Source organism: Oppia nitens, unplaced genomic scaffold (genome assembly GCF_028296485.1).
Source record: "Oppia nitens isolate AA-2021 unplaced genomic scaffold, nextdenovo-longstitch-racon4-pilon3 scaffold1_pilon_pilon_pilon, whole genome shotgun sequence".
Taxonomy (NCBI): domain Eukaryota; kingdom Metazoa; phylum Arthropoda; class Arachnida; order Sarcoptiformes; family Oppiidae; genus Oppia; species Oppia nitens.
Window position 1 is genome coordinate 584,232 of NW_026533199.1, and position 13,209 is coordinate 597,440.

At 26.6% G+C, this 13,209-nt stretch overlaps 1 protein-coding gene across 4 annotated transcripts; it reads right to left on the reverse strand.

Annotated features, from left to right (window-relative positions):
* Nucleotides 1-2,953: 2,953 nt before the first annotated feature.
* Nucleotides 2,954-11,300, reverse strand: LOC128952336 (RNA-binding protein Pasilla-like). Of its 4 annotated transcripts, none has more exons than XM_054297718.1 (7): nt 11,193-11,300; nt 10,331-10,507; nt 9,411-10,193; nt 6,037-6,099; nt 5,058-5,210; nt 4,813-4,967; nt 2,954-4,713 (listed from the first exon to the last, which is right to left on the reverse strand). In XM_054297718.1, the coding sequence occupies exons 3-7, from the start codon at nt 9,799-9,801 to the stop codon at nt 3,283-3,285; spliced, it is 2,193 nt and encodes a 730-aa protein (XP_054153693.1). In that variant the 5' UTR covers nt 9,802-10,193; nt 10,331-10,507; nt 11,193-11,300; the 3' UTR covers nt 2,954-3,282. The 4 variants fall into 4 exon arrangements, with proteins under 4 accessions (XP_054153693.1, XP_054153692.1, XP_054153694.1 ...); XM_054297717.1 differs by having other exon boundaries at nt 11,169-11,300; XM_054297719.1 differs by lacking the exon at nt 11,193-11,300 and having other exon boundaries at nt 9,411-10,190; nt 10,331-10,592.
* Between the last annotated feature and the right edge of the window lie 1,909 nt (nt 11,301-13,209).

Here is a 13,209-nt window from a genome sequence, read left to right on the forward strand (position 1 = left end):
GCTATACATACAGTACTACTGTACTAATAATAATAATAATTAAATATTAATTTAATATAACTATTAATATCTATATATATATATATTACGACAAAAACAAGCAAAACAAAAACAATTTAAATTACAAAATAATGAATTAAATGATGTTTTTTTTGTTGAAAATTTAATCACAAGTTGATGTTAAATGTATTTTTTGTTGATATTATTGTATGTATTTCCAGCTTTAAAAAAATTATATATATATATAATTAAGAAATTTAAAAAAAAATGCAATCAATTAAATAGTGGTAGTAGTAGTAGTAGTAGTGTTAGTAATAATTAGTTAATAATAAAATCTTAATATTAATTAATAATAAATAATAAAACAATTTTTTTTATAAGTTCGTTATTAATAATGTTATTATTTTTTTCAAATTATATATATATATATATTAATTATATCATTCAATCCCTTCCACTCATATATATAATCGATAATAAAATGATTGAAAAATGTTATGTTATGTTATTATTATTTTTTAAAAATTAAAAACAAACAAAAATTTAAATGTGTTTTGACGGATATCACAGTAACGTATATTTATATAATATATATATATATATATAATTGTTTTTTATACCCAGAAAATTATTTCATATATAAATTATAATAATAATAATATCAATTAATTAATTAATTAGTAATAATATAGTTGTAATTGTTCTCAATGTGTTTAACTTTACAAATTTGTTGTCGCAATAATTATTTAATATTTATAAATTTAAAAATAATGTTATGTAATGTGTGTGTGTTTGTATATATACTTATAATATAATATAAAATTTAAAACATATTTTTTTAATCATTTAAATAATCAAATTTTGAATGTATATAATGTAAAAATTGAAAAAATGTATAATTAATTAATTATTAATTTTTTGTTTGTAGTGTTTTTCATTATATATATATATTTACTCTTATATTCAACAAAAAGCATCCCTAATATACAGTGTATATAATTAATATATATATATGTATTGTTATAATATACCATTTCATTAATGATTTTTAAGCATTAATTCATATATTTTTTTTGTTAAAAATTTTTAAAAAACAAATTAGTTTTGCACAATTAGTTAATTATATTATTACATGATATAATTAAATATATAATATATATAATTATTTTTATATATATATATATATAAAGCAGAAAACACTATAACATAAGATTTATAACAGTATAATCATTTAAGCAATAATTATTTAATAATAATAATAATAATAATAATATATAAATATTATATATTTTAAATTAATTTGTTTCTAAAATATTTTGACAATAATTTCATAATAATTAAATGTAAATATCATTTATATTAATAATAATCATAATAATAATAATAATTAAAATTCAGAAAAAAACAATTAATTTTTTTCATATTAAAACAGTATGTTTGAGCCATTGATCGGCAGTTAAATCACACGAAAAGCAAATAGATTTTTAAAAATACCAATTAATATATAATAATAATTATTAATTAATTAATTAATTAATTAATTAATTAATTAATTTAACTATTAATGAAGTTCTTTAAAAACCCTTTCCTTAAATATATATATATATATATAATTTTTGTTGTTTCAAAAATGTAATTTGATTTTTTTTAACTATAAATAATTAAAACTATATTTTTTTATTTTGTTTTTATGTATATAATAATAATAATAATATTTACTAGAATTTTTCATGATTTAGTTTTGTTGTTTTTGTCAATCATAATAATAATAATAATAATTTATATAATTTTAATAATTATAATCCCATTATTCCTATTTATTTTTTTTCATATATATATATATATAAATTTCATTGTCTTAATAATAATAATAGTTTAGTTGACAAATGACAACCAAATGCATTCATCATTTACTTAATTAAATTAAATTAGATTCTCATTTAAACTATATTTTTTTAAATATATATATATATATATCTAATAATGTAAATGTTTTCTCATAGAATTAAACTTAAAAAAACTTGATGTGATTTTTGTGTTTGTTTGTTGAAAATTGATAAATCGTTTCGTTATATATATATATATATTTAGATTTTTTTTTATACACAATGTTCAGAGTAGTAGTTGTTATATATATATATATAAATATTAATTAAAGTATTTTTTTTATCTTTCAATTGATTAAAGTGGTCTATTATAAAAAAAATGTGGGGATAACAACAAATGCCTGCGATATTTTATAATAATAATAATTATTATTATAATAATAATAGTAATAATGTGTGAATCAAATATGGTATCTGAAAATCTGATTTGAATTGTTTGTTTGATTGAATTATTTTTTTTAAAAAAGAGGAATAATAAGAAATTTTTTGTTTAATAGTTAAAATGTCGCTGAAAATTGATGTCTATATATATATATATAATAATAATAATATTATCTCACTCTCAGTCTCTCTATCTATTTCTCTTTCTATACATATATATATATATATATAATATAAATTAACATATGGTTAGACAATGTCGTCATATATATATATATATATATATTATATCCTATAAAGAGATGTCTTATTTATGGTGTGATAGTTATGGTTATTTGAAGTGGTGGTGGTTGTTGTGGTGGTGGTGTTAGTGGTGGAGGAGTGGGCTATTGTGTATATCAATATAATGTATGTTTGTTTGACAATAATAATAATAATAATAATGTGTGTTTTTTAATAATATTAATAATAATTATATAATAATTATAATGTAATGCAGAGGCACTCTCTCACTACAGATCTGTAGATCAGTTGAATTAAAATAATTAATTAATTAATCAATTATTTCATTAGTTTTTTTTACATCTCATTAAAAATGATAACAAACAATAATATTTATATATATATATATATATGTAAACAATTATGTTATATAATAATTTATATATATATATATAGAGTATATATATATATATATATTTAAATCGATTCAATTGATTTTATATCGGCTAAAAAGTACTTTTTTTAATAACTGTATTTAATTTACCGTAATTTAATTATAAATGTATTGTATGTGTGTCTATGTGTTTGTGTGTGTGTGTCTATACTAATAGATTTTACTCTCAAATTATTAGATGATCCGATTGTGTGTGTGATTTAATTATATGTATGTATGTATGTGTCGTTATATAGTCTAAAAAAAAGTTAGGTGTATGGAGTGGTAATGGTGTCATCGTCGTCGTCATCATCATCAATAGGTTGGTTGGTGTCCAGCCCCTACACCTACACACACCTACTAGCGTAGGACAGTGCCCAGTGTTGTATTTTGTCGGGCACGTTTGTTTTCCTCTTCGCCAATCTGCTGTTCAATCAGATACTGGGCCGTCTGGACGGCACTGGCCGATCCGGTAATGGTTACAATACGATTGCGGGTGCCCGGAACAAATATGCCCTTTTTCGATATCTGTATGTTGGCTCCCGATAGCCGCTGAATTTCGACCAGCGATTTGCCACCGTGGCCCAGTATTGCACCGACAATATTGTCGCCGATTTCCACTTCGATTTTGGCCGAACCCTCTGACTGATCGGTCGGTGTGGGACTCTTGCGCAGCGAACCGGGACTATGCAGGCCAGTTCCCAAACCGAATGAGTTATTATTGATGGGCAACGGTGTCGGTACTCCTACTCCTACGCCAACCTGCGACGGACCGGTTACAGGTGAACCTAATGATGGCGATGAGCGACGAAATGGATCGAATATAGCGCCGTCCGGCATCTGCAGCCGATCCTGTCGGTTACCGCCGCCGCCGCCAGTTGGCGAACCAAAACCCGTATGACTCAATCCCATACCTGATATGCTACTGCCGACCGAACCGACCGGTCCGAACATACCATTGCTACCGCTTCCGGCCGGCGTCTGCTGATTAACACTGTTGCAGGACACCTGCTGGTCGAGACCGGGTACTCCCGTAGCCTGAGACGTATATAAAGTTGCACTTTGCTGGGGCTGAACGCCGCCCATCTGAATGCCACAGTTGTTCGGCTGGCCAGTCATACCCATACTGAGACTGCCGATCATTGGCGCACCGTTTACCGAGTTGAACAACTGGCCGCCGAGTCCCAGTCCGAGACCCAGCATACCGTAGTTGGCCAATGTATTCATTGCCGAACATATCTCTTGTACAGCGTCCTCGTTGTAGCCGCAACTTCGCAACATTGCCCTCAAACTTTCGATCATCTGCGCCGGATTACCGGATGAAACGGCCGGATTGACACTGAAGCCCATCATACCGGGCGTACCCGTATTCTGTGGACTATTAAAACTGTTGGTCAGCGTCGGACTCAGACTATTCAGACTACCGTTTGAACTATAACTTGGATTACTGTTGGTAACGGCTGAATTGCCGCCGCTGTTGTTGCCGGCATTGGCATAGGGCGAGCCGGTCGGATTGAAATTGGCTACCGGACCCGTTACATCGGCGTAGCTAACATTTAGGCAACTACCCGATTGGGGGTCTTCAACAATTTTGGCGATTATCATTGCACAGGCCTTCTTATTGTTTTCAATTTCGCCGATAACTGTTATACATCGTTCGGCCAGTGCGTGATCTCTTGACTTTTGCGAGATCTGTACGTAAGCACCGGAATCTTCTTTGATTTGTTTAATAAAACTGCCGCCCTTTCCGATTATCATACCGGCCGTACTATTAGGAACCAGTATCTTAACCTACAGTTGTTTTAATATGGGAGACAATCAATCATTTGATTAATAATTAGGACACAATTGTCGACATCGGGTACTACTAATAGGTTGGTAATACAGTACTTGTTTCTCTCGTTCTGCGGGCTGTTTGTGATCAAAATCGATGGCTATCTTGGCGTTCGGGTCGGGCTTCTCCTTAATCTTTTCCATAATAAATTCGTGTATCCGAAGCACTCCATCCACTGAGCCAGATATCAGACATACCCGTTCGGTAGTGCCTACAAGTGTTTGTGTAATTAAGCAATTAATTAGTAAAACAAAAACAACCCAACCATCCGATCGATGACAACAACAACGACAACACATACCCGGATAGAAGTCGTTGGCTTTTGACATCTTTACTCTGGCATTAGTGTCTTTCTGTAGTTGAGCTATAGTTTCGCCGCCTTTGCCAATGATGGCTCCGGCGGCCACTGCAGGCACCAGTATTTTAAAATGATAATTTTGACCATTGTTTACACCTATAATAAAGACATCATTAGATATATATATATATATATATATATGAGAGAGAGAGAGAGAGGCCAACAAACAAATATTAATACCATTCATATCTATCTATATATCAATCGGTTTTATTTATTTATAAATATATATATATGAATAAGTAAATGAATCGGTGATGCGTTTCTAATGGACTGACTATATGTTTCAATAAATTATTTTTTAACAGAAAATGTCTTAATTGGCGAATGGATTTCAGGTTTTTTTTTTTACTTTCATAATATAATTTATAATTATATATATAATATGTATATATATAAGTGTGTCTATACATATACACACACATATATATACATACCATACCATAGAGACCTATTTGAGGTGATATTTATTTATTTTTTATTTTTTATTTTTTTTTGTGTGTTTGCTGCTGAAGGTCATGTCCTGTCATTTAAATCTGATTTATAATATTAATATATATTTATATATATATATATAATTCAATCACTAGAGAGATATTATTATGTATTAACACACACTTAAATCAACTACAATATGCTTGACTACAACTGTCTGGTATATAATACATACATACATACATATACTGTACACATATACATACAGTATATCTCATTGCTGTACATACATATACATCCTATTAAATAAAAAATATAATGGCTATGTATGTATGTACTGTAGTACTGTATGTGGGGATCGGCCCTTTAAATTTAGTTTAAACATAGTTTTAAACCCGATATGCTTAACGGGTCCGGGCGGTTGGCTATATGCTATGATAGATACGATAGATATCTAGAGGACAGGTAGATTGGTAGTAGGGCTTACCTGGCGGTGATGTTGGAGAATAGCTCATTTGCTCACTACTCAACCAGAACTGTTGTACACCATCTGCAATGAGAGTTAACAGAGAGAGAGAGAAAGAGAGAAAAAATATGGTCAGTCCAATCAACTATATATATATATATATATAGTGTGCTATATCACTGGGTGCTGGGGTTAGGTTGGCCAGCGATTATTAAAAATTTAAAGTTTCTTAATCACTGTCAATATAGTTGGACTCCATTGATTGGAGACTCCATACACACACACACCACTATGTGTAGCCAAAAAAGCTAGAGATAGATAGGATAGACTCAGTTGTGTGAAGGGGACTCTCTGTATACATTGAAATCACTGGAATTACGAGGAAAGTCGTCTAAAAACATCTTTTTTAGCCCCAGAATAGTTGTGTCTATGCGCTGAACACATAGACATTATTAAAACCTGAGAGAGAGATAGAGAGCAATACCCCAGATATATATATATATTACGTGAACCACAACATTACACATACACACACACATACATACACACACACACACATACATACACACACACACACATACATACACACACACACACATACACACACACATACATACATACATACACACACACATTACATACAACACACATACATACACACACACACACACACACACACACACACACACACACACACACACACACACACACATACATACATACACATAGTAGAGAAATTACACTACAAATATTACACATTTTTCTAGTTATAAGACCGGCATTTAGTGCTAACCCCCCAACATATGTAGTAATAGATCAGAGTATTTACCCCCGGCACACAGCTCATGTAGGTTTTTTTAATAAAAACATATACAGTATATATATATATATACATGTATTTAAATGCCAGTTCAAAACTTGCTAAGTAGTAGTAGTATTTTTATTGCAGTGACAGTGAAACAAATCTATAGTTAATTTTTGTACTCAAGTTTTTTTTTATTGAGAAATGCAAAAAAAATAATTTTTTTTTTAAAACTATTTGATTGCAATTTATTGATATATAGACAATAATACTACTAATAATGTAAAAGATTAATTTGTGTGTATATTTTGAAAACAATTGCAATTTTTTTATCATTATAAAAAAATTTAGTATTAACAAAAATGCGATAACTATTTTTTTTTAAAAAATTAAAAAATAATTATTCACACATATGAAAACATGTAGTTATAATATTAGCACATATACACAGTAGTAATTTTATATATTTTAAAAGTAGTTTTTTTTAAATAAATATTTTTAACTTTATATATGCAGTATATATATATGATATCACTTTTTCCGGTTTTCTAACTTTTCAAAAAAAAAAAAATTATATATTTCTACACATATAGTGAGGAACGGGAGCTATTGGACCACCATCTATCTATCTAACTATTTATCTATGGCTTTACAAATTATTTATAATTTATACCCGACTATTGAAACTAATTGATCTAGATAGATAATAAATATTTATATATATATAACTAAATAGCATAACAAAAAATATATTCATAATTTACGTCTAAAAATAATTTTTAATTTTTGTAAAACTATGTAAATTTTATAAATATTATAATTTTGATATAAATTATTAAACAAACAAAAAATAGATAATATTTTTTTTTAGTAACTACTAAAATACTAGTATCTAAACATATATGTATATCACTAAAAATTATCTCAACTAACAAAAAAGTTATCTAGGTATAAAATCAGCATGCACAGACACACAAAAAAAATAATTTTTAAAAAAAAATTAAGCAACTTTTCAGAGGAAACTTACTAATTTCAATATCCTATCCAAACCGATCAAACACACACACAATAAAAATAAATATTTGTTTTTTTATTATTTTTAAAAAAAGTCATTACTAACTAATATATTATATAATATATCATTTTTCATATAATATATATATACTATTTTTTTTCTCTCTCATTTTAAATTACATTAGTAACGGACTATACAATTGATTGATTTTCATCAACAAAAAATATATATATATATATATAGTATTATATTAGTTGTGTTATGATTTTTTTTATATTATTTTAAAGTCATCATATATATATATAATACTACTAATAATAATAATTGTAACCAATTTTGTAACCATAACCATACGTTTTGAAAAATATATAGATAAAAAACAAACAAACAGTAATAGAGAGAAATAACTAACTAATAAAATAATATATATATTATATATAAAGTTTCAGTCAATTATCCTCATTGAATAAATCGATTATTTTATTATTATTAGTATTATTATTATTATATGACATCAATTATTTATTAGATTTATTTCCATTACTTTTTAATTGTATATATTATTAGTAGTACTACTACTACTAGTATACTAATATTATTACTAAAAAAACACTATTTTAAAAATTTATTACTTTTTATATAATTTTTTTTGAGTCTAATAAATAAAATTGACTGAAAAAAAACTTATTTAAAAAAACAATCTAATAATTAGGTAATAATCACTACTACTACTACTAGACATTTCCGAGAAAAATTAATAAATCAATTATTATTATTATAGTTGTCTTAATCAATGATATTGTCTTATTTTTTTTAAATAAATAAAATTCAATTTCATTCATACATTTTTTTTGCATTATAAATCTAAATATATAAAGTAAAATCAATTTGATTTTATCTATTTTTTTTTTAATATTATAGTTTCGTTTAGTTAGCTAATCGTATATTATTTTTAAAAAAAACACATATATTTACATATATATATGTATCAAATTTCTTGAAACTATATATATATGATTTTTTTTGTTGATCTAAATTAGATGTCAAACAACCAGAAAACATTACAATTACAACAACAAAATCTAATGTTATATATACTGTATATTATTATAATAAATATGTCTAACATTACATCCAATATATATTGTTAACCAAAATCAATACACTATATATATATTGAGAAACGTATGGATAGATTTAATGAAAATATTTGTTGTCAATAAAAAAAATGTTAAAATAAAATCTTTTAATAAAATAATTAATCTAAAAGTATTGATACTAATTATTATAATTAAAATTATTTAAATTATAAAATAAATATATGATATGTATATAAAACATACATTTATTTTATACAATAATTTTATATATATTTTTAAGTGTTTGTACAGAAAATGTCTGAATCAATGATAAACATTATTATTATTATTACAACTACTAGTAGTAGTAGTAATAGTATTGCTTACTATTACAGTATTAATAATATGATATAAAAAAATTTTTTCCCCCTATTTTATAATTAGGTATAAATTAATTACTATTAAAGATAGAGATATATTATAGAGGGCTCACACATACCCGGGTGATGTATGGCCCGCTTATTCGGGCTGAGCTCGTGGCCACCATCGACCACAACGGCAGCCACACCGACACTGCCGTCGGCTGCGGCCACCAGCTGTTGGTGTTGCTGTTGCTGATGATGTTGTTGGTGTCGGTGCTGTTGGTGGTGGTGTTGTTGCTGTTGATGGTGTATGTGCTGGTCGTGCTGTTGTTGTTGTTGATGATGGTGATGGTGGTGCTGTTGATGGTGCTCATGAGAGGGGTGACCATTGACCACTTGTTGTTGCTGTTGATGGTGATGCTGCTGCTGCTGCGGCGACATAGCGGCCATATTGTCGGCAATGGTAGTCAATGTAGCGTACGTTTCGCCACAATAAGACGATCGGCTGACGTCATATGACATTAACATAATGGGGTGGTTCCCACACACACACCAACACCAGAGCACCAGAACCAGACAGTATATAGCGTATCAGTTTTTTTAGCAGAAAGGAGGTGACGGTATGTATACAGTATGTATGTGTGTGTACTGGTTATAGCTATACCTATTGACTGACTGTCTCTCTCTCTCTTTTTGCAGACGACTTTCCTGTTGTTATCACCTTATGATAGGTGGGGCTGTCGACTATGTGTGTCGGTGTGTTTGATTAGGTCGACAGAGCATATACTACACGAGCACCACTGGTGGCCAACTTTTTCAACACAAAACCGGCGACTACTCCTACACGACTGACTGACTGACTGACTGTTTTTTTTGTTGGTGATTACGGGCGGACACCACACGACTGGCCAGACTAACTGCTGCCGAAAGACATAGATAAAGGAGACAATTCATAGAGTTTTATAGCATTCATAGTAATCACACACACACAAACGTACAAACAATGCATACAATTAAACATTTAATTATAATTTTTTAAAATAAAATTTTGACTTACATTTTGATTTATAGTTGACTAGATTTGTTGTGTTGTGTTTGAATGGCTTATAATGAGACAAATAAAAATATTTTAATAACTTTTTTTGTTGTTTGTCGGATCAAATGTGGTGACAATTTTTTTTTTCTCAATCAATTGGTTGGTTTGGTTGGGTGTAGTAGTTGTAGTAGTAGTAGACTATGACATCAACAACAACGGGCGACAATACATATACACATACATAAAACAGCAGCAGTTTTGAGACGCAATTTTTCAATGCAAACAAAATTAATATTATTATTATTATTAAAAAAAAAATTAAAACAATTTTTTAATTTTGATTATAAATTTTTTTTTAAATAAAAAAACTAAACTATCAATAAAATGGATGTTTTCATATATATATATAGTATATAAATGGTATTTTCAAATGGGTTTTTAAATACAGTATTTTTTTAAATTTAAATTATAATAATATATAAAACTAGTAAACGACTAAATAATTATTGAAATGATTTTTATTATTATTATTATTATTAATTTGTCGGTAATTTTTTTTTTTAAATTAAATAACTATTAATTACTACTACTATTATATATGTTATATGAGTATGAATGGTATGAAAATAATATATATATATATATATAAAACGATTGATTTTATATATATATATAAAATGAGAAAAAAAATTATAATGAATGAAATGAGAAGAAAAAAAATTAATAATAATTTTTTTTTAATATCATATATAAAGATATATAGAGAGAGACAAAAACACAGTATGTTTTCGTCGATGACGATCACAAATGAATTGATTAATAATAATAATAATAATAATAATAATTAAATATAAAATACAAGTAATAATAGTTAGTTATTAACCAAATGAGAGACACCACTCAAATGTACAGTATGTTTGGTGTGTGTAATGTATGGTATGGTATGGTATGGTATGGTGTATGTGGTATGAAATACAGTACTGTATATATTATTATTATGAGACGACTACTAAACACAGGGAAATCACACTGATTTTTATTAGTTATATATTTTATAGAGGAAAGTTGTGTGTGTGTGTGTGTGTGTGTGTGTGTGTGTGTGTGTGTGTGTGTGTGTATGTGTGTGTCTACATAACTTTCCTCCCCAACTGTGTATGTGTGTGTGTCACCCCTCCCATCCCCTCCCCCCTGAAATGCATTGATAATAAAAACCCTAGAAAATCACTGTCTATTCAGTGAGAAACTTACAGTATATTTAGTTAACAAAATTAATGTATTAAAAATTATTTTAATTTAATATAACTTATAACTACTGTATATAACTAATATAAAAAAATAATTACTGTTTTACTGGTATATGTATATATGTGAATAATACAAGTGGTATTTGCAAATTGCAATTTGCAAATACAATATATGATATATACAACCAATAGTTTCTGTATATGATATTATAGTACTACTACTAATAATAATAATAATAATTATAATTATTATTATTACCTAAATAGATACTAAACTATTGCAACACATTTTTTGTTGTTGATGGGTATAGTTTCACACATATAGTATTAATATATATACCCGGCGTTTATACAGCAAATACATTAGTTAGTTACACACAGTTAGGGTATTTATCGACACACACATACATACCTTTCCCCCTGAAAACCGGAGTCATGTAATACCAGTGCCAAAAGTGTACTGAAAAAAAAAGTTTTTTTTATTTAAATAAATAAACTCTAATATATATATATATATATATATACTGTTCAGTGACTGACTGTATGTATGTATGTGTTTGTTAGTGACAGTGAAATATACAGTGAAAATATCTAATGTTTTTTTTGTTGTTAAAAATAATTTTATGTGTAATTATATAGTTTTTTTTTTGGTTAATTTTTTTCTAGTAAATTATTATTTAATACAAAAAAACACACACATTATATTATCGGTAATATAATGTATATTACCAGTTGTGTACTGTAAATTTATTGTAATAGATATTATACAGTATAGACAAATAAATAGTAATAATAATAATAATAATAAATAGTTTTGAATGACTACACTATTAACAACTACCAGTCCTATGAATCGATTGCATTTAATTAATTTTTATCTGAAAATAAAATATTAGATATATTCCTTATATATATATATATATATAAGTAATTAAAGTGTATGATTATCACTAACAAAAATATTCATATATCATATGATTTTTGATATATAAGTTTTTAATAGTAGTATTTATAAATAATATTTGTATGTATGATTCACAATGTAGTTATATTTATATACCAGTATATATTGTATATATAGTGTATATACATATATATATATATAAAAGTCAATGTTATTTATTGGAGAATATAATGTATATATATATATATATAATTAGACAGTTTCTATACATATATAAATTGTTTATTAGTAATATATTAGTACTAAATATATATATAAATTTAGGAAATATTTTGTATCCAATATTTCTAAGCCAACAAAAATTTTTGTCAAAAACTCATTTATTTACTATTAATTATTATCATATATATATATAAAGTATTTCAAAAAAAAACTTTGGGACTAGAATTCAATATCATTTATTACAGTATTATAATAATACCATTGATTGGTAACAACAATACTAATATAATATACAGTATAGTATATTATAGTTTATAATACTATTGATGTAATGTTAGACTTTGGTTTGAAAAAATTCCCATTGATTTTTGACAAATAGTTTTTTTTCTAGCTAATATTATTATTATTGGAAATTTAATATTTAGATATTTATATACAATATAATATATATATAATGTATAATATACACTATAATAAATTGTATTATTGCTAATTATAATACTGTATATAATTTATAAATTACATCAACA

What these genes read in the sequence shown, in the direction of transcription:
- LOC128952336 (XM_054297718.1), bottom strand. Translation starts at nt 9,801, where the DNA reads ATGTTAATGTCATATGACGTCAGCCGATCGTCTTATTGTGGCGAAACG. An exon ending in AGCCAACGACTTCTATCCGG is followed by an intron (nt 4,968 to 5,057) that starts GTATGTGTTGTC and finishes AAACACTTGTAG; the next exon opens with GCACTACCGAACGGGTATGT. An exon ending in CCGCAGAACGAGAGAAACAA is followed by an intron (nt 4,714 to 4,812) that starts GTACTGTATTAC and finishes AAACAACTGTAG; the next exon opens with GTTAAGATACTGGTTCCTAA.